The sequence below is a fragment of the Spinacia oleracea genome, chromosome 2 (genome assembly GCF_020520425.1).
Source record: "Spinacia oleracea cultivar Varoflay chromosome 2, BTI_SOV_V1, whole genome shotgun sequence".
In the NCBI taxonomy this organism is placed as follows: domain Eukaryota; kingdom Viridiplantae; phylum Streptophyta; class Magnoliopsida; order Caryophyllales; family Amaranthaceae; genus Spinacia; species Spinacia oleracea.
This window is the reverse complement of record NC_079488.1, coordinates 90,053,751-90,081,211: the sequence shown is the minus strand read 5'-3', so window position 1 is coordinate 90,081,211 and position 27,461 is coordinate 90,053,751. Positions and strand designations below refer to the sequence as shown.

The 27,461-nt window shown below is 39.6% G+C and overlaps 2 protein-coding genes and 1 pseudogene across 2 annotated transcripts; 2 read left to right on the top strand and 1 right to left on the bottom strand.

Moving 5' to 3' along the window:
• The first annotated feature begins 24 nt into the window (after positions 1 to 24).
• On the top strand, positions 25 to 3,631 carry LOC130468001 (uncharacterized). The gene is made up of 3 exons (XM_056837282.1): positions 25 to 844; positions 2,339 to 2,482; positions 2,561 to 3,631. Exons 1-3 carry the CDS (start codon positions 413 to 415, stop codon positions 2,993 to 2,995), a joined length of 1,011 nt encoding a protein of 336 aa, XP_056693260.1. The 5' UTR covers positions 25 to 412; the 3' UTR covers positions 2,996 to 3,631.
• Positions 3,632 to 5,014: 1,383 nt separating this feature from the next.
• Positions 5,015 to 5,114, bottom strand: LOC130468271 (uncharacterized; annotated as a pseudogene).
• A 10,240-nt stretch (positions 5,115 to 15,354) lies between these two features.
• On the top strand, positions 15,355 to 26,242 carry LOC130467619 (uncharacterized). The gene is made up of 2 exons (XM_056836181.1): positions 15,355 to 15,714; positions 26,228 to 26,242. The coding sequence occupies exons 1-2, from the start codon at positions 15,355 to 15,357 to the stop codon at positions 26,240 to 26,242; spliced, it is 375 nt and encodes a 124-aa protein (XP_056692159.1).
• Positions 26,243 to 27,461: the final 1,219 nt, after the last annotated feature.

The window sequence follows — 27,461 nt, the reverse complement described above, 5'->3', positions numbered from 1 at the left end:
CCATTAGGTACAATGCCATTGAAAAGGGATACAACTACTACTACCTACACAATAACAAAAAGAGAGTGTTTGTTTATTGTGCCAATAGGTGTAAGTGTCCTTGGAAGAAGGCTAGGATACTAAGTTGTACTTGTAAACTGAAAAACAAGTGTAGATTTAAGCTTCATGCAAGGAAATTGAAAGGGGAAGAAAGTTGGCAGATTAAGAGCATCAGGGCTGATCACATTTGTGGGTGGCAGTGTGAAAACCCAAAGGTAACCTCAGCTCAAAGTATCTAGCTGAGAGATACTTAGATGATTGGAGGGATGAACCAAACACTAAGGTTAAGGCTTTTATAAAGAGAGCAAGCAGAGAGGTCAAGTCAGAAATTGGGTATTTCAAGGCATATTATTCTAAACAAATTGCTTTGAAAATGATATTTGGTGATGCTAGCTTGGAATATAAGAGGGTGTGGGACTATGCTGCTGCAATTAGGAAGTATAACCCGGGAAGCACTGCAGTTGTAAAGGTTCAAGGCATAGACAGTCCACCACCTTTGTTTCAGAGGTTGTATGTTTGCTTACAGCCTTGCAAAGAGGGCTTCATGGCTGGATGCAGGCCTATTATTGGGGTTGATGGGGCACATTTGAGAGGTGCATACCCTGGGATATTGTTGACAGCAGTGGGAAAGGATGGGAATAACAATATATTCCCTGTGGCTTGGGCAGTTGTTGAGACAGAGAATGCAGAAACATGGGGTTGGTTCCTTGAGCTGTTGAGGAATGACATAAGTTCTGTAGCTGATGCTGTCACATGGGTGCATGAGAAGGAAGATGAAGTAGCCTACATGTCTGACAGACAGAAGGTACACTACTTCATTTTATTTTGTCTTGCTTTTGTATTATGTGAAGGCATGTTTCCCTGTTTCTGTTTAAGTTTTTCATTAGTTATCAGACACTTAATTGACCTAAGTTGATCTAAAATGATCAAAAATGACTTAAATACACTTATTTGACCTTACTTGACCTAAGTTGACTTAAGTTGACTTACTTTGACCTATATTGGAACGATCGGGTCTAAATATACAAATTTGACCTAACTCGACCCAAATTGACCTAAGTTGATCTAAAATGATAAAAAATGACTTAAATACACTTATTTGACCTTACTTGACCTAAGTTGACTTAAGTTGACTTACTTTGACCTATATTGGAACGATCGGGTCTAAATATACAAATTTGACCTAACTCGACCCAAATTGACCTAAGTTGATCTAAAATGATCAAAAATGACTTAAATACACTTATTTGACCTTACTTGACCTAAGTTGACTTAAGTTGACTTACTTTGACCTATATTGGAACGATCGGATCTAAATATACAAATTTGACCTAACTCGACCCAAATTGACCTATGTTGATCTAAAATGATAAAAAAATGACTTAAATACACTTATTTGACCTTACTTGACCTAAGTTGACTTAAGTTGACCTATATTGACCTATATTGGAACGATCGGGTCTAAATATACAAATTTGACCTAACTCGACCCAAATTGACCTAAGTTGATCTAAAATGATCAAAAATGACTTAAATACACTTATTTGACCTTACTTGACCTAAGTTGACTTAAGTTGACTTACTTTGACCTATATTGGAACGATCGGGTCTAAATATACAAATTTGACCTAACTCGACCCAAATTGACCTATGTTGATCTAAAATGATCAAAAATGACTTAAATACACTTATTTGACCTTACTTGACCTAAGTTGACTTAAGTTGACTTACTTTGACCTATATTGGAACGATCGGGTCTAAATATACAAATTTGACCTAACTCGACCCAAATTGACCTAAGTTGATCTAAAATGATAAAAAAAATGACTTAAATACACTTATTTGACCTTACTTGACCTAATTTGACTTAAGTTGACTTACTTTGACCTATATTGGAATGATCGGGTCTAAATATACAAATTTGACCTAACTCGACCCAAATTGACCTATGTTGATCTAAAATGATCAAAAATGACTTAAATACACTTATTTGACCTTACTTGACCTAAGTTGACTTAAGTTGACTTACTTTGACCTATATTAGAACGATCGGGTCTAAATATACAAATTTGACCTAACTCGACCCAAATTGACCTAAGTTGATCTAAAATGATAAAAAAAAATGATCAAAAATGACTTAAATACACTTATTTGACCTTACTTGACCTAAGTTAACTTAAGTTGACTTACTTTGACCTATATTGGAACGATCGGGTCTAAATATACAAATTTGTTTTTGTTTTTGTTCTGAAAACTGTAACTACTTTTGTTTCTGTTTCATGTTCAAATTTGTATGCAGGGTTTACTTGATGCATTCAAAACTGTCATGCCAAATGCTGAGACTAGATATTGTTGTAGACATATATGGACTAACTTCAAAAGCAAGTTCCCTGGTGTGCTGTACAAGGAACATTTCTGGAAGGCAGCAAGATCATCCACAAAGGTTTGTTGTGGAACTTTTTTTGCAATTCTGCCTTGGTTTCTCTGCTTTGGGGCTAATGCTTAGTCATTTTGTTTGCAGCATCATTTCAACACACACATGGCAGCTATAAAGGAACTAAATGTTGAAGCATACAAGTACTTGGAAGCAATCCACACAAGTCACTGGTCTAGGCATGGGTTTAGCACTGCATCTAAGTCTGGTATGCTACTCAACAATTGCTGTGAGAGTTTTAATAATGTCTTGAGGGAAGCAAGGGGTAAACCTATCCTACAGTTAATGGAATGGATAAGGAGGTATGTAATGCAAAGATTCAATGAAAAAAGAGTGGGATTGAAGAGCTTTCAAGGTGTTATCATGCCATCTGTGGTTAAGATGGTTCAGCAAGGATTGAAGCAAGTGCATAGCATGAGAATCAGACAAGCTGACCTACATGAGTTTGAGGTGGACCATGAGCTCGATTCCTATGTTGTTGATATGCATGTTTTATATAGTATTTTTACCCCCGTCCCTTAGTACTTTTATGTGTCAAACGTGCTCTTAGGAGCCGTTTCTAGTACTAATGTGTGTTATTGAGTGTGCCTTGAGTTTCAGGTTTGATTATGAGAAATTGGTCGTTTTAGACCCGTTTCATTGTTGATCTAGGCCACTATATGAGTCCGAGAAGTTCGGGACCTCCATCGTCGACTTTCGGGAGCTTTGGATGCTTATGGTTGGGCCCCGGGAGTTAGACTCAGTGATATGGGCGAGCTACATTGAAGATTGCAAATCGCCCTGGAAGCTGAGGGCGAAATGCAACCATCGGGCGGAATTATAAGCAATCTGGAATCATCAACGCGCGCCCGATCCGGATCGGGCGGTCAATCTGGAGGCTGTATGGAGAGTTCACAAACCGCCCGATCGGGCGGATTTCGGCCCGATCGGGCCGACTATCGAGTCGCCCGATCGGGCGACGCCAACCCCCAACACTTATGCGCGAGTTTTCTTTCCGTTTTTTGGGCTTTATTTTGGGGAAACTATATAAGCAAGCCTTAATTGTTTTTAGAGGACACTTTATTTTCTAGTATTGAAGCTTAGTATTATTTCCTTAGCCTAATTTTCTCTCTAGTTTATGCAAAAACACTTAGTTTAATTCTCAATAAAAATTCAAGCTTTCAATTCCCTTGTTCTTCAAATAGGTATTAATTCTTATTTCAATTCATTGTCTTGCTTTAATAATGCTTTCAATTATGATTATTGCTTTGTTAATTGTCAACATGCTTGAGTAGTTTAATTTCTAGGGTTGGGGATCCATGAATAATATGAAGGGATGATTGAATGATTATGATTGTTGGCATTGTAATTGATTCCTATTGGTTGGTTTATTTCACTATACAATTAGATTTGCGCATGTTTAATTGCGGTAGTTATGCAATATCAAATTAAGATTCGAGAGATGCAATTTGATGTTTAGGCTTGTGTCAATAGGTAGAATTAGAGTTAATACGTAGCGAGAGCCCGTTAATTCTAAGTCTATGATTAGTATCGACTTGAGAGAGCATGCTAATCTAATTAATTACTTTGTTGATTATCGTGATTGTTCAATGTCCTGGATTATTATTTGTTGGCAAACCTATACCCTAGATTCCTTAATATATTGATTCATTCTTGTTTAATATTCGTTCGTAGTCTTAGTATACAAACCATCAACCAACTTTGTTCACAATAGTCTAGATTAATTAATTGATAGTAGAAAGAACGCCTGTTTCCCTGTGGATTCGATCCTGACTTCCCTTGCTACCTAGCTAGTGGACCTTAGGTTATTTTTTATTAGGTAATACGACTTTAGCCTGTCAAATTTTGGCGCTGTTGCCGGGGAAAACGGTTTTATTTTCTGTTGTTGATTGCTTATCCTAGATTATTGTTTGTTACTACTCAAGGAACTCACGTTCCTTGAGACCGGATCTCACATTGTTTTGTAGTCTTTGTCTATGCCCAGGACCGTAGGTACTAGTAATCTTACTCCATTCGATCCTAAGCCCGAAAGAACCTTTCGTAGACGAAGAACTTTCATTGCACAGTGTGGGAATTACTCTGATTCTGATCATAATATTGGCGATCTTTTTCCTTCAGATACAGATTCAGTTTCAGAGATAGAGATGGGTGACGAAAATCTGATACCGCCACCTACCCCACGGCTTACAGACTATTCTAAGCCAAGTATGTCCGTGCTACCAAAGGCGATCATGCCTTCTATTGCAGCTGAGACCTTCAAGATTGAGCCTGCATTGATTAAGAGATGCCAGTACGGTGGGGAACCAGGTGAAGATCCGAATCTTCACATTCAGTCCTTTATCCAATATTGCTCCACCATCAAGCAAAAGGGATTGACTCCGGAGCAGACTATGGAGATACTTTTCCCGTTCTCTTTGAGTGGGAAAGCTAAACTGTGGATTAATGGGTTGAATCGGGCGGCTTTGAAAATCAATAATTGGGAATCCTTGGCTCTTGCTTTTTATGTTAAATATTTTCCACCTGAGAAAACGGCTCGTTTGAGGGGTCAGATATTAGGTATCTCACAACAAGCGGATGAGAGTTTGTTCGAGGTCAAGGAGAGATTCAAGGATTTGCAAAGAGAATGCCCGCACCATGGTTTGGAAGATTGGTTCTTGATTCAGCAGTTTTATAATGGTCTGGGCAATGAGTCTAGATGTTTGTTGGATTCAGCTGCCAGTGGGAGGTTCATGCAACTTGAGGTGCCTAGAGCTATGGAGGTGATTGAGGAGATAGCCATTCACAATGCCCAGTATGAAAATCCTAGAGGTCTATCTAACAGGGGTGGTAAGCATGATTTAAATTCTATTGAACAATTAACTGCCCAATTGACTGCTTTACATTATAAGTTTGATAATATGCAAGCGGCCAATACTCAATCTGCCCAACCTGTTAGTGTAGCTGCTATGAGTGCCCAACCTGCTACTATTTGTGAAAGTTGTGGAATGTCTGGTCATTATGCACAGGAATGTAGGAGCTCTATTGAACAATGTAATGCATTTCAATCCTACAAACAAAACGACCCATTCTCCAATTCTTACAATGAGGGCTACAAAAATAACCCTCTGCTTTCCTACAGGAGCAACAATATCCAAAACCCTCACCAAATTCAACATCCACCACCACAACCATATCAACCCCCACACCAACAATCTTACCAACCCCGAAACAACTACAACCAGCAGTCTAGTGGGCCACCTGGGTTCTCTAGACAACACACATCACCCCCACAACCACAACCTCAAGCCACACAGCCTGACCCTATGCTAGTAGAGATGAGAAACATAATGCTACAAATGCAAAAATCTCTAAGTGAAAAGGATGCAAAAATCGATGCTCTTACTGCTCATAACAAGATCATTGATACACAGTTGGCACAGATGGCTACTACTATTGCAGGGAGGCCACCAGGCCAACTTCCTTCACAGCCCGAAAATAGGGAGATTGCTAATGCAATTACATTGAGGAGTGGTAGGGATTATGATGGTCCTTCTATACCGGTTGAGGTTGATTCCGGGGTGTCTGCTAGTGATCTGGTTAGTGAGGAAATCCCGAAGATAGTTATGGGTGAAAAGGAAGCTGAAAAGGTAGTCAATGAGAATGAGGCTACAACTGAGGTTAAGAAGAGGGCGGATATTCAAGTACCACCTATTGCACTCCCCTTCCCAAACCGACAACTCAAGAATAAGCTAGACAAGCAGTTTGGCAGATTCTTGGAAGTGGTCAAAAATTTGCAGGTAACGGTTCCTTTTACTGAATTAATTTTACAGGTTCCTGCTTATGCTAAATTCATGAAAGATATTTTGACCAGGAAACATGCTTTTTGTGAGGTAGAGACTGTAGCTTTTACTGAGGAATGTAGTGCTTATTTGCAAAACAAGTCTCCACCTAAACTTAAGGACCCCGGGAGTTTTTTCATCCCATGTAACATTGGCACCGTATTTATTGATAAAGCTTTATGTGATCTAGGTGCTAGTGTGTCTGTCATGCCTTTGTCTGTCTGTACTAAACTGAATATGGGTGAGCTTAAGGTTACCAATATCACTCTGCAAATGGCCGACCGTTCTGTCAAATACCCCTTAGGTGTTTTAGAGGACGTCCCTGTTAGAGTAGGTAAATTCTATATACCTGTAGACTTTGTAGTATTAGACATGCAGGAGGATTTTCAAATTCCCATAATCTTAGGTAGACCCTTCCTTCACACGGCGGGGCGGTAATTGATGTTAAAAGTGGGAAATTGACATTGTCTGTTGGGGATGATAAGGTGACTTTTAATCTAAACAGTGCCTTAAAAAGTCCCATGCTAGAGGAGGAACAATGCTATCGCATAGATGTAGTTGACCTTATTACTCGTGATAACGTCTCCCAAGTTCTCGAAAGAGACCCTTTGGAGGCAGTGCTTTGTTGTGAGTCTTCTGCAGGTGATAGCAGTTCTTAGAGTGCTGAAGTGGATGCTCTGGAGTTGGCTCTTAATGGTGGAGAATCTGAGCCGGAGAGCACCAAATTGAAGAGGTTAGTTCGGCCGGTTTGTTCTGTTAAAGAAGTAAAGAAACCCGAACTTAAGCCTCTTCCTGCTAACCTTAAGTATGCGTTTTTAGATAATGAACAACTTTGCCCTGTGATCGTCAGTACTGCACTTGATGCAGACCAGTTATCCCAACTTCTTATTGTGTTGAAAAGGCACAAAAAGGCCATTGGGTACAGTATTGATGATTTAAAGGGTATTAGCCCTGACTTTTGTATGCATAGGATACATCTAGATGAGAATCATAAACCATGCATCCAACCCCAACGTCGTTTGAACCCTGTCATGCAAGATGTTGTAAAAGCTGAAGTTATGAAATTGCTTGATGCGGGTATAGTGTATGCTGTGTCTGATTCTAAGTGGGTGAGTCCCGTTCAGGTAGTGCCTAAGAAAGGGGGGACAATTGTGGTGAGAAATGAAAAAAATGAGTTGATACCAACTAGGGTAGTCACAGGTTGGCGCATGTGCATTGATTATAGGCGTCTTAATGTTGCTACTAAAAAGGACCATTTTCCCCTTCCCTTCATTGATCAAATGTTAGAAAGGCTAGCCTGTCACAAGTTTTTCTGTTATCTGGATGGTTATTCTGGTTTCTTTCAAATTTCCATACATCTAGACGACCAGGAAAAGATCACCTTCACCTGTCCCTATGGTACCTTTGCATATCGTAGGATGCCTTTTGGTCTGTGTAATGCACCTGCTACTTTCCAACGTTGCATGATGAGTATCTTTTCTGATTTTATTGAGTCTATCATGGAAGTGTTTATGGATGATTTTAGCGTCTATGGTACTTCTTTTGATTCTTGCTTGCTAAATCTGACTAAAGTTTTGAAAAGATGTGAAGAGTGCAATTTAGTCTTGAACTGGGAAAAGTGTCATTTCATGGTTACTGAAGGGGTGGTTTTGGGACATTTGATATCTGATAAGGGCATTCAGGTGGATCGAGCTAAGGTCCAAATGATTGAACAATTACCCCCTCCAGTTAATGTGAAGGGTGTTAGAAGTTTTCTTGGTCATGCGGGGTTTTATCGCCGCTTTATCAAGGATTTTTCTAAAATTGTTAAACCACTTACCCAGCTCCTCCTCAAGGATGCCCCGTTTGTGTTTACTGATGCTTGTCTTGAAGCCTTTGACAGGATTAAACAGGCACTGATTTCGGCTCCCATCATTCGTTCTCCCGAATGGGATCTTCCGTTTGAGATAATGTGTGATGCAAGTGATTATGCAGTTGGGGCAGTTCTGGGTCAGAGAAAGGAGAAGGTTTTACATGCCATCTATTATGCAAGTAAGACCTTAGATGAAGCTCAAGTTAATTACGCTACTACTGAGAAGGAGCTTCTAGCTATAGTCTATGCCTTGGATAAATTCCGCACCTATCTGATTGGATCCAAGGTGATAGTCTATACTGACCATGCAGCCCTCAAGTATCTTCTCTCTAAGAAGGAAGCCAAGCCTAGGCTTATTCGATGGATACTACTGCTATAGGAGTTCGATCTAGAGATCCGCGACAAGAAAGGGGCTGAGAATGTGGTTGCCGATCACTTGTCTAGATTGAGGTATGACGATGGTAAGGGATCTACACCAATTGAAGATTCATTTCCGGATGATCATCTACTTGCACTTGCCAGTCAGTCACCATGGTTCGCAGATTTTGCTAACTACATCGTAGGGAGAATTCTTCCGGCCGATCTTTCATATCAACAGAAGAAGAAATTCCTACATGATGTTCGGTTTTACTTTTGGGATGACCCTTATTTGTTTCGTGAGACTGCTGAAGGGTTGTACAAGCGTTGTATTCCAGAATGGGAAGTTCAAGGTGTTATCAGTAGGTGTCATTCTTCACCTTATGGTGGTCACCATGGACCGTCTAAAACAAACGCTAAGTTGTCACAATGTGGTTTTTACTGGCCTACTATGTTCAAGGATGCACATGCTTTTATTATGGCTTGTGATGCGTGCCAGAGGGCCGACACTATTTCGAGGAGGTATGAGATGCCACAGAACGGGATCCTTGAGGTTGAGATTTTTGATGTGTGGGGAATTGATTACATGGGACCATTCCCATCGTCCAAGGGTAACTTGTATATCCTTGTCGCTGTAGATTATGTGTCAAAGTGGGTGGAAGCCGTTGCCTCACCTACTAACGATGCTAAGACAGTCATCTCCCTGTTCAAGAAGATCATTTTTCCTAGATTTGGGGTTCCGCGCGCTTTGATCAGTGATGGAGGGTCACACTTCCATGAGAGGCATCTGGATGCGCTCCTGCGCAAGTATGGGGTTCATCACCGCACTGGGCTAGCCTACCACCCTCAGACGAGTGGTCAAGTTGAGGTCTCCAACCGAGAGATCAAATCTATCCTTGAGAAAGTGGTGGCGAAGTCTAGGAAGGATTGGAGCGATAAGCTAGATGATACTCTATGGGCATACAGAACCGCCTTTAAGACACCTATTGGTACCTCCCCGTATCGGTTGGTGTATGGCAAGGCGTGTCACTTACCAGTAGAAATGGAGTACAGGGCTTATTGGGCAATCAAACAGCTCAACATGGATGCAAAGCTAGCCGGTGAGAAGCGGTTATTTCAATTGGGTGAGCTCGATGAATTCCGACTACAAGCCTATGATAGTGCCCGGATTTACAAGGAAAAGACCAAGAAGTGGCACGACAATCACATTTTACATAGAGAGTTCGCGGTGGGCGACAAGGTTCTACTTTTTAACTCTAGGCTTAAGTTATTTCCTGGAAAACTTAAGTCTAGGTGGTCTGGGCCGTTCACCGTGACTATGGTAAGCAAGTTTGGGTCTGTTGAAGTAGAGAATGAGAATGGTGAACGATTCAAGGTCAACGGGCAACGTCTGAAGTTGTACCATGATGGGGCTACTGTAGGAGTGGTTGAGGTCCATCACCTCAATCCCTCCGCCTCATAGACTGCATATTCAAGGTAACAAGGTCGAGCGGGACCTAGAAATAAACCAGCGCTTTGCGGGAGGCAACCCGTATTTTATCGCTTTAGTAGTATAAGTTTGATTTTTTTTTTATTCTATTTTTGTGTGTTTAGTTAGTATTTCCCATACCTAAGTGTGTTTAAGTATTGTTTTTGGTGTTAGTGAGGCGAGAAGAGGGCATTACGCTGTTTGGGTGTTTAATAATGTGCAGGCCTAAAGCTCCAAGTTCGAGAAAGTGAAATTACGCACAAGGCCAAGCACGCTGCAAACCGCCCGATCCGAATCGGGCGAGGTGCGCCCGATCGGGCGCGCACGGATGAGTTTCTTGCAGTTTATTTCCGCCCGATCGGGCGCAGCATGCCCGATCGGGCGGTCTGGCGAGTGGAACGCCCGAGTCGGGCGATTGTTTGCCCGATCAAGCGCAGAAAGCGAGTGGAACGCCCGATCGGGCGAAATAATTTTGCCCGATCGGGCGGTTGATGAAAATTTCGAGAAAAAGTCAAGGATGATTCTGGGCAGGAAAAAGTCAAGAAAATGAGCATTCGCAAATCGCCCGATCCGGATCGGGCGAGGTGCGCCGGATCGGGCGCGCACGCATGAAAAGAAAAGGATCGCATCCCGCCCGATCGGGCGAAAAGTCGCCCGATCGGGCGAGACGCGATTTCAGCGATAAACTCACGGTTTCCCCAATCTTTCTGCACTTCCTCTTCATCTTCAACCTAACTTTCTCTCACTCCTCCATCAAACCCCAACTTCCAAAAACTTCAAACCACCATATCTCCCTCAAATCTCCACCAAATTCAACAATTCTTTCATCAAAATCATCCTCTCATCATCCTCTACAACCTACACCTAACCGATTTGAGTTTTCTCTCATCCCCACAAAATCCCCAAATTCACCCAAAAAGCTCAAAAACTCAAAAATTCAGATTTTTCATCAATGCCAAACCGACCACAAAGGAAATGCACGAGGGTACCAAGAAATCAACATGAGGCTTCCACGAGCTAAGCTCGGGAACCGACACCACCACCTCCACCGCCGCAATTCGAGCCCGACACGGATTTTCCGGATGTCATCTTTATTACGGAGGAGCAACGAGCACGATTCATGCACCTCAAATTGAGGGAGGTAATCCCTACTCGCTTTATATGTCAAAAATCCTTGCATGAAATGGGAATTGAGCGTGATGTAAAACGTGTTTTTGTTGGTGTTGGTATGAGTAACATGTATAGTATGCTCCGTCTCACATTTAGACGGTTGACTCTAGAATTCTTGAGTAGTTTTAATGTGCGTAGGGATGGTTATCGAACCGTGTCATCGGTTCAATTTCGTGTGATGAACCGAACCTACACCATGAGCTTATCTGATTTTGGTAGGATTTTTGGATTGTCTACCACATATAGTAGGAAACCTAAGGAGACCCATAACAACTGCACCATGTGGGGAAATCTTACGGGCAATGATAATCCCAGGAGTATGCAACATTTGCATGCTTCCAAGATACAACACCCGGTACCCATTGTCTTTTACAGGTTCCTAGGATTTACAATCTTTGGTAGGGATGAGACCCAGAACATTAGGAGTACGGAGCTAGAGATCCTAGGTGGCTACGTTTCAGAAGGAGAGGAGAACTACAAAATGAACCTTGCACATCACATGGCCTCTCAATTTTACTCCATAGCCACTTCCACACATACTACCAAGATTACCATTGGTGGGTTGATCACCCACATAGCCATGGCCACGGCCAACTTTACTGAGGCTAACCAGATTCCGTTCTGGGTAGCAACTTGCTTGATTTGGCTTATTTTGCTGGACTCCGTAGGCTACAGGGGGAGCATGGGTTATTTAGGCCGGGAGCCATGTACTCGATGTTCGAGGGAAACAGGCTTTTCACCTTGCCTGACCCTCAGGGCCGCACTAGTTTCAGACCCGGTCAGGCTCATTATCTATTTGTTGGATTTGAGCAAGAGCCTCAGCCTGACCCCCAACCTCAGCCTGACCCTCAGCCAGAGCCCCATCAGTACCAGCCAGAGCCTCGCACCTACTTCAGGAGGGGGCGTCGAGACACGGGGAGGCCCCAGAGTGGCCCGGTAGTACATGAGGAGCAGGGGTCCATTGATGAGAGGTTGAGCAGACTTGAGCTCGGGTTCCGGGAGTTCGCAGCTGATCACCAGAGGACCATGTTCCCATTTTATGATCAGTATGCCAGGCAGGGATATATTGCCCCAGATTACGAGCACCCTACCTGGTATACCTATCCCGCGGAGGGATATGGAGCTCCAGGTTCTATGGGCACCTTCACACCCACCCAGTACGGAGGGTGGGGAGCGGGTCCTAGTGGGCATGGTGGCCGAGATGATGGTGATGATGATGATGATGGCGGCAATGGCCGTCAATGATGGAGATGAGATCGAGTTGGTTCGATACCCTTGAGCCAATGAGGACATTGTCTGATTTGGTTTGGGGAGGGTTTCACATTACTTGTACATTGTAGGTATGTTTTTCTTTTCTTTTCGCATTTCTTTATTTTGGTGTGTTTAATGCTTTCTAGATTAGTTTATTGCTTTGAAAAAAAATACAAAAATACGTTCCGATGAATGCAAAATCATGCTTCCCTGTGCCCCTTTGATTGAAAATTGTTTTGATTCTTGGTGTTTGATGATGGGCAATGTAGATGTGTTAGCCATGATTTGATGTTCGATTGTTTTGATGTCTAAACATGAGTCAACTCCGACTAACTACTTGTGGACTTGATGCTTGACTAGTTGACTTGGTTAGGATGTGTGATAGCTTCCTGGTGTGTCATTGATTTTGAGTATTGGTTTGCAACTATTAGTAATGTTTTATGACTCATATACATGCACATTGTGGAGGACGAAGGCATTTTTCTATTTAGGTAGCCTTCAGATGAAATTAGATACGTTTGTTCCCTATTTTTCTACCCATGTTGTGCTTGTGCCATTTATTCGGTGACTAACCACATTACAAGCCCGTAAATTCCCCATTGGTTACTAGTCCCAAGCCTAGCTTGGGGGAGCTAATAGTAGTGAGGTGAGGGAGTTGTAGTGTGATACATTTTGAGCATATTGAGTATTGAAAAGGGAAGTTCTTCTTATCATGATTGCTGTTGAAAAAAAATGAAATGAAAAATGAATGAGATGAGGAGAATAAAAAAAAATCGTGTGAAGGTTCCAAAAGAAAAAAAAATGAGATTGAGCAAGAAGAAAAAAAAAAGAAGGAAAAATCGTTATTCTCAAGAAAATTCAAAGCATTGTTTCACTCAAGTATTGTAATTTCTCATCTTTATGAGTGATTGATTTTAATTGTGAAAGAAAGGCAAGAAAGTATAGTGTGGTTTGTTTGTTGTTTCATCATGTGTTGAGTGGGAGAGTTGTGGTCATCATTTGTGGTTGATCATGGTTTTGCTAGGATTTATGCTCCCCAAAGCCAAGGCTTTAAGCTCACATTTTACCCAAATTTACCGCACCCCTACCTAAGCCTATCATTACACGCTTTGAAGACCTTCCGACCTTTGTGCATAGAGTCATATTAATGTGAAAGTAGTTGTTTATCAATGCAAGTTATGACATGACACATTCCGAGTCGACTACTAGGTTGAGTGCATGTTTTTCTAGACACACGAGTGTTGTGAGTTTGGGAGGGCATTGTACACATATATGTTGGGAAGGGAGCGAACGGGTACATTTTTTATCCGCAACATAAATGAGTGACGAGTGTGTGAGCACTAGTCTTGAATTCCATTGTACACTTGTGGTTCGCTTTGCGTGACGATTGTTGAGGTGGATTGGCGGTTGAATGAATTTGATTGGTTAACATTGATGCATGCTTGTTGGATTTTGCCTCCAATTATGTTTTTCATTTTGAATTATGTCGGGGGTGAAGTTGGTTTTGTGTTCATTAATGATTTCCTTGCTTAGGGACAAGCAAGGATCTAGCTTGGGGAGGTTTGATATGCATGTTTTATATAGTATTTTTACCCCCGTCCCTTAGTACTTTTATGTGTCAAACGTGCTCTTAGGAGCCGTTTCTAGTACTAATGTGTGTTATTGAGTGTGCCTTGAGTTTCAGGTTTGATTATGAGAAATTGGTCGTTTTAGACCCGTTTTATTGTTGATCTAGGCCACTATATGAGTCCGAGAAGTTCGGGACCTCCATCGTCGACTTTCGGGAGCCTTGGATGCTTATGGTTGAGCCCCGGGAGTTAGACTCAGTGATATGGGCGAGCTACATTGAAGATTGCAAATCGCCCTGGAAGCTGAGGGCGAAATGCAACCATCGGGCGGAATTATAAGCAATCTGGAATCATCAACGCGCGCCCGATCGGGCGCAGCTCGCCCGATCCGGATCGGGCGGTCAATCTGGAGGCTGTATGGAGAGTTCACAAACCGCCCGATCGGGCGGATTTTGGCCCGATCGGGCGACGCCAACCCCCAACACTTATGCGCGAGTTTTCTTTCCGTTTTTTGGGCTTTATTTTGGGGAAACTATATAAGCAAGCCTTAATTGTTTTTAGAGGACACTTTATTTTCTAGTATTGAAGCTTAGTATTATTTCCTTAGCCTAATTTTCTCTCTAGTTTATGCAAAAACACTTAGTTTAATTCTCAATAAAAATTCAAGCTTTCAATTCCCTTGTTCTTCAAATAGGTATTAATTCTTATTTCAATTCATTGTCTTGCTTTAATAAGCTTTCAATTATGATTATTGCTTTGTTAATTGTCAACATGCTTGAGTGTTTAATTTCTAGGGTTGGGGATCCATGAATAATATGAAGGGATGATTGAATGATTATGATTGTTGGCATTGTAATTGATTCCTATTGGTTGGTTTATTTCACTATACAATTAGATTTGCGCAGGTTTAATTGTGGTAGTTATGCAATATCAAATTAAGATTCGAGAGATGCAATTTGATGTTTAGGCTTGTGTCAATAGGTAGAATTAGAGTTAATACGTAGCGAGAGCCCGTTAATTCTAAGTCTATGATTAGTATCGACTTGAGAGAGCATGCTAATCTAATTAATTACTTTGTTGATTATCGTGATTGTTCAATGTCCTGGATTATTATTTGTTGGCAAACCTATACCCTAGATTCCTTAATATATTGATTCATTCTTGTTTAATATTCGTTCGTAGTCTTAGTATACAAACCATCAACCAACTTTGTTCACAATAGTCTAGATTAATTAATTGATAGTAGAAAGAACGCCTGTTTCCCTGTGGATTCGATCCTGACTTCCCTTGCTACCTAGCTAGTGGACCTTAGGTTATTTTTTATTAGGTAATACGACTTTAGCCTGTCAGTTGTGAACTCGGAAACTAAGGTTTGTGGATGCTACAGATGGAGTCTGATGGGAATTCCATGCTTGCATGCATTGGCATGTATCCAAACAAGGCGGCTAAACTATGAAGACTTCGTCCACCCAGCTTACCATGTTCAGACATATGCTAAGTCTTATGCCCCACCATTTAGAGGTATGCCTGGTCAGACCCAATGGGAAGTAACACCATACCCTGGTCCATTGCCACCTCCTTACAGGAAAATTCCTGGTAGGCCTAGCACACACAAAAGAAAAAAGGCAGCTGGAGAAGATGAGGATAAACAGCCTGTCAAAAGAGCTAAAAGGCAGAACAGGTGCAGCAGATGTGGTGCTCTTGGGCATTACAAACCTAAGTGCCCAATGCCTCCTCCACCTGGTGCTACTGGAACAGTGGCTGATCTGAAGGAAATAATGCCCTTGGTCCAAGTATGCATTCTATGTTAAGTCTAATAAATGCGGTTCAGTATTAATTGACAAGTTAATAATTCAGTGAGATCAAGTGAGCTGAATGCCTAGCTAGAGGCCGCTTCAGTTCAAGTGGAATTAATGATATTAATCCACAGCTTACTCTTGACTGAACCCGTAGGGTCACACAAATAGTACGTAAACGGATCAAGTATTTAATGGCATTAAATACTCCATCTATGAATATTCGGAACCGACGGATCTTGGTTTCAGTGGGAGCTAAGATCGTCACAGGCAAGAAATGAATACTCCGGAAACGATGATATTGCCGGAAACGGAAATATGGATCGTATCGGAAATATGAATATTATCCAAGTCGTAGATGTTGCCGGAAACGGAAACATGGTACGTATCGGAAAATATTATTGGAAATGGAAATATTACCAGAATCGGAAATATTGCCGGAAACGGAAATATTGTCAGAATCGGAAATATTACCGGAATCGGAAAATAATTCCGGAAACGGAAATATTAAATATTTGTTCGAAACGGAAATTAATTCCGGAATCGGAAATATTAAATATTGTTCGTATCGGAAATAAATTCCGGAACTGGAAATTTAATCGGAAGCGTATCGTACGAATTAGCATCGGACGAGGCCTGCCGGACGAAGGCCCAGCACGAAGCCGGGCCATCGCCCAGCAAGCACGCGCGCCACAAGCCCAGCCAAGGCAGCGCCCAGGCCTACCGCAAGGCAGGCCCAGCGCGCGCCAAGGCCACGGATGCGTGGGCCGCGCTGCGTGGGCTGCTGCTCGCACGCGCATGGGCAGCCCTTGTGGCTGCCGTGTGTGTGTGAGTTTGTGCTCATGCGTGATTCCTAAATCTACAAGAGTTAGTGTATGATTAAATTCCTATTCCTAATTGGATAAATTAATTAAATAGAATTCATGTAGGATTCTAATTTCAATTAATTCGTATCCTACTAGGATTACGATTCCTTTTCCATAACTCTATAAATAAAGGCCTAGGGGTCATTATTTATACACCAGTTTTAAGTATTCAAAACTAAGATTTTTAAGCAGAAAAATCAGCCAATATTCTTGCCTACCTAACCGAAAATATTAGAACCTTAAGGGCGATTCTAGTTGGTCAATCTTAAGGCGGATCCGGACGTGCTGTGGACTATCTACGGAGGGACGACACTTGGAGTCCTAAAGACTTGTTCTTGTTCGGTTCGGGCGCAGCTAGGGAAGGCACGCAACAAAGAGTATGCATCTATTCTATGCTAAATGATTATGTGTAAATAATATGTATTCCTGGATTTATGGTTTTTTCCGCATGATTTATGAATTGTCATATGTATCATAACCTTACAGTGGTATCACGAGCCCCTTATTATTTTCATAATCTAAATTGCATGAACATGGTTAAATATTACAAATTTGCAAGAATTAAAAGGGGTGATTAATTTTCGTAATTGTTAATTAATTGCAAATTGCGTTTATTTAATTATACGTACGCAGTTTTTCGGCAGTTTCTTCGTTACTCATCCGAATTGAGTGATTTTTGTGTCAATTCCGCATGTAAAAGGCATTCTAAAATTTTGACAAAAATAATATTTTTCTGCCGAACCCAGAATTCTCTAATTCGAAGCCTAACTATGACTTTTCGAATGTTTTAGTTTTTCGAATGCAAAATTTCGTAAATTTAAGATGTTAAATTAAATATTTGCGATTCTTGTTGATAAATCTTGAATTTTTGATTGACCTACTGCATATGTTTAACAAGTTTGAATGCCTAGTCTTGTTAATTATGCAATCTAATTTGTAATTATGATTAATTTGTTGAAAATTAGAATAATTTAGAATTAATTTGATTTTCATAATTAATTGTAATTTAATTAGAAACCTATGATTAAAAACCACCATAAAAATTGTAAATTTACGATAAATTTTAAATTTTTATGACCTAGACTTGAATCCATATCAATCGGAAATCAATTGGATAATAAATTTTCGATTTTTCGCCCTAAAATTATGAAATTAATATTATTTATTAATTTGTCATTAATTTTAAAAAAAAAAAAAAATTTAAATTTTATGCGATTCGTTCATAAAACTTGCACGCACGAAGCAATGGACGCTTCGTGTTACCCTTAAGGGGTATTGTATAATGCGGGCATGCGACGACGAGCAAGGGAGCTCGTCGCCCGTGCGGCACGAATGCAATGAGCAAGGGCGTAGTGCACGAGCACAAGGCAGCAGCCCTGCCTTGTGTCGTGTGCCACGAGCAATGAACGAATGGGCATGGGCGAAGGGCGAGCCAAGGCAGTCGCGTGTGGGCAGCAAGCGAGCTGCGCCACAACGCGCGCTGCCTCGCACAAGAGCGCGCAGCCTCGCGCGCAGCGAGCGCAAGCTCGCGTGCCACGAGCGCTGCGCCCAGCATTACTCGCGCGCACAGCGCGCGATGTCGCCCGCCCAGCGAGCGATGTCGCGCCCCAGCGAGCGATGGCTCGCGCGCACAGCGAGCGATGTCGCGCGCCCAGCGAGCGATGTCGCGCGCCCAGCGAGCGATGTCGCGCGCCCAGCGAGCGATGTCGCGCGCGCGCACTGCGAGCGATAGCTCGCGTGCGATGAGCGCTGGCGCGCGCAGCGAGCACCAATGCGTGCGGAGGCTTGCGATAGGGAAGCAGCAGCTATGCGACGAGCGCATGGGCTGCGCGCACATGGCCAGCAATGGCTGTGTGCGTACGGTCCATGGGCGTGCAACGCGTAGGGTGTTTGCGTTACGATTAGATCGTTTTGAATGTTTAATTTGAAAATTTCAGTTCACGTAATTTTAATTAATTTTAAAATTAATAATTTGAATTATTTTCTTGGATTTTAATTTTGAATATTATAATTATAATAAATGTTATTTATTCTAATTATTTTACTAAAATTAAAATCATGAATTAATTTAAATACGACTGAAATTAAATTAAATTTTTGGATTCAATTATAAATTTATATGAGCTTTAAATTTTAATTAAATTTGTATGTTTCCGGTTAGACTAGAAATACATTTTTATGTTTAAAATTGGTAAAGCATATGAATTTATTGGTTTAAGTGGGAGCGCTTTTTAGTCATAAACTCTTGATTAGGTCTACAAATCCTTAAGGTTAAAACAACTTGATTAGAATTAATAAGGACTGAATAATTGGTAGATTATTGGTGCCCTTGATTAATTGCTGCAAATGTTTACGTGATGCATAATGTGTTTTACTAACCAACTACGTGGGCCATTCATGATAATGAATGGGTGAATGGTATATATTGTATATGTACTGTTTTGCAGGTTATGAAGTGACTAGTATGGCCCAAATAGGATAGAAAATATGGTCTGCGTACCATTAATTTGAATGTAATTGGTCTAAAGTACCAAAGTTATTTTTCAATTCAAATATGGTCTGCGAACCATCAAATAGTTGTAATTAGTTATAGCTTATCCTATTTGAAGAAAATGGTGCCTCCCACGGAGATTTTCAAGACGGACTTTGAAGTCAAAGCTTCAAGATGAAGTCGGGCCATACTAGATCACATTTATCTTATGCATGTTTTAAGTTATTTATTGCTTTTAAATATGTCTTAAAATGCATGAGATCAAAAGCTTGATTATGTTGCATGATTAAGGATTTTAGTTCACTTAAAATCTAACCAACATAGTAAGAGCCTTAAGTTCCAAACTTAAAAATTGAGTTATAAGGTGCCATGCCAAAATATACACTTGCTTGGATATCCTTTACATCAATCTAGTAATAGTTTTCGCTCAGCGAGGTGTTACTTATTGGTCCTAAAGGGGCAAGGTACACAAATAATTGTGAGTACATGTTAGTTTTGGTGAAACTCAACGATATAAGTAAGGAGTCCTTTAATGTCGTGGCAAATTCGATAGGTTTACCTAATAAGTTCTTAGACGTACCTATCAACCAAGAATAGTTTCTAGACTATTAGCAAAAGGCTTTTGCTTACCTAAGATGTTCTAGGATTAAGTCGACAAACTGTGCTTAATTCTTCAATGATTTTAGGATCTTGGAATCATTTTATTCACACCTGCCGGAACAATAAAATCGAATAAAATGCTAATAACTTGTTTGAATTGCATGGTTGCTTTAATTTCAAGTTATTATTCATGATAAATGTTTAGACTTTGCATGCTTCAATGTATGTTTTAATTATTGTTTATAATTAAATATCTTGCACTGCAATAAATCCTTTTAGAAAGGTAACAGTAAATTTCCTCGATTGGTAGTGAATCCAAGAACGATTCACGGAAATGAGAGAAAGTGAGCAATTTAAAATGTACGTTTCTTATAGCGACTTTTATGGTTGTTTTTCGAACATCAAAGTCGAATGGCAAACCAATTGGTGCTTGTGAATTCAAAATACAATGTAGTTTTGAGATCATAAAGCATTGAGCTTAAAACGCTCAGCTTTACCAATGGTTAACAACCTAATATCTTTTGTCCATTTAATTCTCGAATGAGTCTAGTCACTAGACATTCGAATAGATCGATACTTAGAGAACTTTAGAAGCTTCTGGTAAGATCATCTAGTTGAAACAAAATATTCAACATAAATTAAAATGGTAAAGAACCTTGTTGGTGACATTGGACATGTCTAACAAAGTATAAAAGTCAACACTAAAGAATTCAATTCTTAAGACTATAAGAAAGGGTACAAGAAATAGGAAAACGAGGAACAAATGAAAGGAATTTACGATTCCGTTTCTACCTATAAGTTTATGTTTAAAGAGAAGTGACCTAGCAATCAAACTTCCTTGGTATCATATACCGCTTGAGGTTCTTACTTTGTAATAACTCAAATAAATGGAAGCTAGGATACACTAATGACCTACAAGTGGGAAATGAAGCATGGCAATGCTACATTAGTTGTAGGGTCATCTAGTTTGTTTTAAGTCCTTTCAAAGGCTGGAACTTAATGGCTATTTTGTTCCATAATCAGCATACCTAAATTTCTGCTTCAAACACAGAAAGACTCACATTCAGAAGAACAAAAACAATGCTTGTTTGTTTGTTTATTTGAATGAAATGGTCAATTACAGATTGAGTCAATATGCTTGATTAAAACAAACAACTCTTTAAAGAACTTTATTAGGTTCAAATCAAATCCTTGATTTGAGTTCCATTAAATCTTTGGCATTGTTGCTTAGACCATATCAACAAGTTAACATTCATAAGCTCTATTTTGATGGACTTTTGAAAGTTGGTTGATTTCTAGATCAACTTAAGACAAGCTAGTCTTACTTGTTGAAAGTAACAAAGAATATGAACTATTGTTAGAACACCTAGACGATTGAGTTCAAAGCTAAAGAAAGGTTTTATGACTTTATTATTTCACATGGATTTGAGTGAATATAGGTTTATTTACTCAAATGTGATATAAGTTGAATCTGTTTGGCTAGTTCAAAGATTCAGAAGTATAAAATCCACTCGGCAAGAAATCATAAAGATCTAGGTTAGATCATGTTGATGATTACTTGAGACCAAATATGATCATCAATGATTGTGTGTTGTAATTTCACAATCTAGCTCCATAAGATATGGCATATCTACGTTGGAATGATCGAAGTCAATTAGTACTTGATTCGATCAATGATGAATCATAAAGACTTTTCCTATAATTTCTAAAACAAAATGCTCAACTACCACCAAACTAAACCAAATTCGTCAAAGCTATTGAAAAGTAATTTCAGGATATCTTTTCAATTATATATATCTAAAGAGTTGCTAAACTCAGTGGGAGCTTAGTGTTTGTTATTCAACAAACTAAGGCCCAAGTCTAGATATATGTTTCATTGTGATTTATTCAAATGAGACACAAGGGTATTGTTTCTACCACGAATTTTTGAGAACATAATGTTTGTTTGCTCGAAATAATGTCCTTTTGGAGATTCGTTTCCAAAATGACAAGTGGGAGAAAATAGACCTCGAAAGTTTTCGAGGCGAACAACAAACATAAACGGACATTCCGGAGGCTTTTCGAAGTGCTTCAGAAAATCCGAACTTATTCTGAAAGGACTTTAGAAGTAGCTTTTAAAGAATAGATATCTCTTAGAAGACTTTACAAGTGCTTCAAGGAGAACAGAATATTCAAAGGACTTTCAAGTGGCTATTGATATTCTATTGTTTGATGTTCTATACCCAAGTAGGCATAGAATTCAAGTCACTGAAACTATGAGATTCTTCTATTAGATAGTGAAGAAACATAGAGATCAGGTCAATGAAACTATGAGATTCTTCTATTAAATAGTGAAGAAACCTACAACTTGCAGTCAAACTATTATCATGTAGATTAATGAGTTTGTGACTTGTAAGAAAGCTATGACGAAACCCAGATTCCCTAAAATGGTTAGAGGCCATATATAGACTCAAATGTTTTAAATGGTTAGAGGCCATAAAACATACTCAATGTTTTGATGACAAAATTGAAATTTTGTTGATTTGCAAGAATAGTTTCACACCTATTGGTTGCAAGTTTGTTTTAAGGATAAAAACCATCAAACATGGAATTGTGTTCACGCACAAAGCTAGATTAGTTGCTAAAAGGTTACAAGCAAATTCATGGCATGGATTGTGTTGAAACCTCATGCATAATCGTAATGCTCAAGTCTATAATTCAAGCAATGATTGCATATCGGTACATATAGCAATTGGATGACAAAACAATTCCTCAATAAAATGTTGGAATAAACTATGTACATGGTATGTCATAGGATTTGTGGATCCAAATAAATGCTTGAAAAAGAAAGCTAGCTTATGAAATCTAAGTACAGATTTAAGCAAGCAATTGGGAATTAGAAATGTATTTTAGTGAAGCTAATAAGTATTTTAGTTTCATAAAATGTACATGATTCTTATAGATATATAAGAAGTTTAGTGGGAGTACTTAAAACTTAATTGGTCCTATGTGTATCACACACATATCTCTCTATTGTGAAATAACATTCAAATGCTAATGACTTAGATTTGAAATTATTCATCAATAATGGACCATGGCGAAACTTAGTACATACAGGGTATTAAGATCTATTTACAAAAATCTTATGATATTGTTTTGGATTAAGTAATGGCATTTACTAAATCAAACACGAAAGTCTCCATTGGAGATATTCGACCCATGTGAATAAATCTAAGTAAAGGATGTTTGAACTATGTATAAGCATTTACTAAGTTAAACATCAAAGAGTCTAAATGAGATTCTTAACCTATATTATATGTCAAAGAATTTAGCTGGATTCAGTATCTGCTGAAATTGAATAAGCTAAAGTTACATGAATAGAATTCAATTGGGAATTATTCTGCAAAAGATTTATCATGTATGATATAATATGAGGATCGCCAAAAACGTATCGTATGACTTTAGCCATGACGAACATATACCAATCTCTATTGATCTAAGTGAAGATCAACTAGATTGAGATCAAGAATACTTATGGTACTTGAAAAGGTACATAGGAATAGTTCTTGATTCAAGGAAATAAAGATATGCTAAATATTGATGCTACACGCAGAAACACTGGCAAAGGATCAAGCAAGACCCCTTTGAAGTTAACCATTGGCAAGAACGAGCTATAGAGCATCGTGTTTTGAAATGGCAACATGGGTTGGAGACCATGAGTTGTTGCGTGGGAAATTAAAATAATGATTTCTATGTTCTAAGATATAGTTGAGAGTATTCCACATATCTGTGAACTGCATGGATAAGTAATTCCAAACAAAGCATCACTAGCAACCTATAAAGTTGAAGTAAAAGTACTTATTGCCTAAGAAGCATTAAAACAGAGTTGTTTATATTAATGAGTTCTTCATTGAACTTGGGTGGATCACATGTCTGCTAACTTGATGATTCTTCATTGCAAAATGCGTAGAACCACTATCGAAGTAAGAAAGACTAGATCACATAATAAACAAACTCAAAAGATCTTATCATCATATCTCGAAGAACATTCGATGAAAAGGATATTAAGATTGGCAAAGCATGATAACTAAACCTATGCAACAAGTGAGAAGCAACACTCACGTTGTAGCACTGGAAATCAAGCATAGCTTTGAATTCCATGAATTGTTTTAGAAGATGGGTTTGAGGCCCATGGTTATAAAACATTGGGGTTGAACATTTATCATATATGAAATGTATTTTCATATTCCATTTAATCTTGGTTTAGTATTAAATGATGAGTCCCTTCAAATTTGACGATATATTCAAGATAGACTGTCAGGACCAGTCCTGTGACTAAGAAATGTCTATCAAGTGAACTTGAATGTCAAAAGTTGAAAATGGTCCCTAATCGGAGTTTTCTATAAAATTGGACGCATAGAAAACGTTAGACGATTAGAATGCAAGATGACTAGTAGTTCTGTTTCTTGAACTATGTGGACATGGCAATGTCATAATCATTTGCATAGATACTTACTTTGGGAAGACTAGTATCGGACAAGACCTATGAAACTTTACTGTAAGAGATGAAAGTCTGTCATAAGTAAATTTCATTAAATTATTAGACACTAAATCCTCAATACCTGAGTGATTTGAGATTACTTGTTTGAGAACTGGTTGCTTTGACGTTGACCAACCGTCGCACCGTAAAAGGAGGCTATAAAGGCAACGCTCAGGTAATCACCTATCAAACGAAGTCTAATCTCAAGATCGCAAGATTGGGATTGTCCTCCCATAAATCGGGATGAGATGCTTAAAAGTTGTACAAGGCCACTCGGAGAGCTAGAAACTGTGAAATGCATGGCCGTGCTCGGATGAATCATAGGCTATGATTATCTGTTTATTTGATCAGTTGAACTCTGAAACCGAGGAACACCTCTGGACATAATAAGGATGACAACTCTTACCTTATGTTCAAGAGCAAGCATCGAGCGACAAAGGAATTAGGAAATGCACACTTGTCCCTAAGGACAAGTGGGAGACTGAAGGAAATAATGCCCTTGGTCCAAGTATGCATTCTATGTTAAGTCTAATAAATGCGGTTCAGTATTAATTGACAAGTTAATAATTCAGTGAGATCAAGTGAGCTGAATGCCTAGCTAGAGGCCGCTTCAGTTCAAGTGGAATTAATGATATTAATCCACAGCTTACTCTTGACTGAACCCGTAGGGTCACACAAATAGTACGTAAACGGATCAAGTATTTAATGGCATTAAATACTCCATCTATGAATATTCGGAACCGACGGATCTTGGTTTCAGTGGGAGCTAAGATCGTCACAGGCAAGAAATGAATACTCCGGAAACGATGATATTGCCGGAAACGGAAATATGGATCGTATCGGAAATATGAATATTATCCAAGTCGTAGATGTTGCCGGAAACGGAAACATGGTACGTATCGGAAAATATTATTGGAAATGGAAATATTACCAGAATCGGAAATATTGCCGGAAACGGAAATATTGTCAGAATCGGAAATATTACCGGAATCGGAAAATAATTCCGGAAACGGAAATATTAAATATTTGTTCGAAACGGAAATTAATTCCGGAATCGGAAATATTAAATATTGTTCGTATCGAAAATAAATTCCGGAACTGGAAATTTAATCGGAAGCGTATCGTACGAATTAGCATCGGACGAGGCCTGCCGGACGAAGGCCCAGCACGAAGCCGGGCCATCGCCCAGCAAGCACGCGCGCCACAAGCCCAGCCAAGGCAGCGCCCAGGCCTACCGCAAGGCAGGCCCAGCGCGCGCCAAGGCCACGGATGCGTGGGCCGCGCTGCGTGGGCTGCTGCTCGCACGTGCATGGGCAGCCCTTGTGGCTGCCGTGTGTGTGTGAGTTTGTGCTCATGCGTGATTCCTAAATCTACAAGAGTTAGTGTATGATTAAATTCCTATTCCTAATTGGATAAATTAATTAAATAGAATTCATGTAGGATTCTAATTTCAATTAATTCGTATCCTACTAGGATTACGATTCCTTTTCCATAACTCTATAAATAAAGGCCTAGGGGTCATTATTTATACACCAGTTTTAAGTATTCAAAACTAAGATTTTTAAGCAGAAAAATCAGCCAATATTCTTGCCTACCTAACCGAAAATATTAGAACCTTAAGGGCGATTCTAGTTGGTCAATCTTAAGGCGGATCCGGACGTGCTGTGGACTATCTACGGAGGGACGACACTTGGAGTCCTAAAGACTTGTTCTTGTTCGGTTCGGGCGCAGCTAGGGAAGGCACGCAACAAAGAGTATGCATCTATTCTATGCTAAATGATTATGTGTAAATAATATGTATTCCTGGGTTTATGGTTTTTTCCGCATGATTTATGAATTGTCATATGTATCATAACCTTACATGATCAACCTTCAAGCCTTGCTGCAGAGCTGCTGTCTTCACACAATGCTCCCCCTGTCACTCAAACTCAGTAGCTAGGATGAATTAGTTAATTTAGTTAAGTTAGTTAATGTGTTGTGCCTATTTTTTTAACTCAGCAGCTTATTGTGTGAAGTGAATGACCTCAAAGTGTTTGCTAGTATTTTGGTGATCAAACATTAGTCAACTTTGGTATGAATTGAGTCAACCTTTTGTTAATTTGACTACTTTTGTATATTTTGGCAAACTAAGGAATGAAAAGCAAACTATTGATCTTATATTTCCTCTTATTTTAGCAAGATTTGTCCTTTTGTTTTTTTTTTCAATTTATCTTTTGAAACCGAAACCGAACTAGTTTTGCGAAAACGAGAATTTAAAACATTGTTTTTGGCAATGTGTTATGATGGAAATGAAAAATGCATTATGACAGCGAGCACGTCAAGTGGAACCAAGCTAATTATCAAAACATTGTGAAACCGATAATTTAAGTTGGAACCACCGATAAATTTAACTTTGATCTTATCATGGACAGATTAAAAACCCGATAGGTGTGACAAATTTCCATTCATTACAAACCATAATCTTTTGATTACAAAGAAACCATCACACCAAAACACAGTAAAACAGAGAGTTACACCTAACCTAGCTTCGTACTAACACCAACACCATCCTACGATCTAACCAAATAACTTCATAACGGTGAAGCTCACTACAACAGAGACAATTGCACACACACCAATCATCATTACTATTATCAACCAAATCAGCATTGTCAGACCCCCATTCATTCTTGACACCATGAACCTTCATCTTGCCCTTGTTCTTCTTCAACCTTTCCACCTCTTCAGCCAGCCTAGCCTTCTCTTGCTCAATACATGCCACTCTGTTCCTCATAATGGCAAGATCAGTTGAAAGCCTATGCTTCTCTGCTACAAGCACATTAGTAACATCCCTCTTCCAGTCAACTATACCTTCATCAACCCAATCAAATTTATCGCAACCCCTTTGGCCAGTTTCAGGATTGTAGAACTTGCAAGCAACAAACTTCCTTCCCGGGTTTTCATGAGTCCACGCGGTCCTCTTTGCTACAGGAAAACCACATCCACATCTCACACCCTTGTAAGAATTCATGGTCCATGCAATTTCATCCACAATTGCGAATCAATTCACCCATTTTGGGGGAAAAACCCTAACTTTTCTACACTAAAATTGAGCAAAATTAATGAAGAAAACTTACCAAAAATCAGTTGAAGAGTGTCGCGAATGCCCTAATTGTAAAACCTTGAACCAGTTTCACCCAACTGATTCACCAGGAAGAGATGGCTCGTGTACTTGGCGGGGAAGAAGAACAGA

Coding starts and splice junctions, on each gene's coding strand:
- LOC130467619 (XM_056836181.1), top strand. CDS start 15,355: ATGGGAATTCCATGCTTGCATGCATTGGCATGTATCCAAACAAGGCGG.
- LOC130468001 (XM_056837282.1), top strand. CDS start 413: ATGATATTTGGTGATGCTAGCTTGGAATATAAGAGGGTGTGGGACTAT. Junction 845..2,338: donor ACATGTCTGACAGACAGAAG/GTACACTACTTC, acceptor ATTTGTATGCAG/GGTTTACTTGATGCATTCAA. Junction 2,483..2,560: donor CAGCAAGATCATCCACAAAG/GTTTGTTGTGGA, acceptor TTTTGTTTGCAG/CATCATTTCAACACACACAT.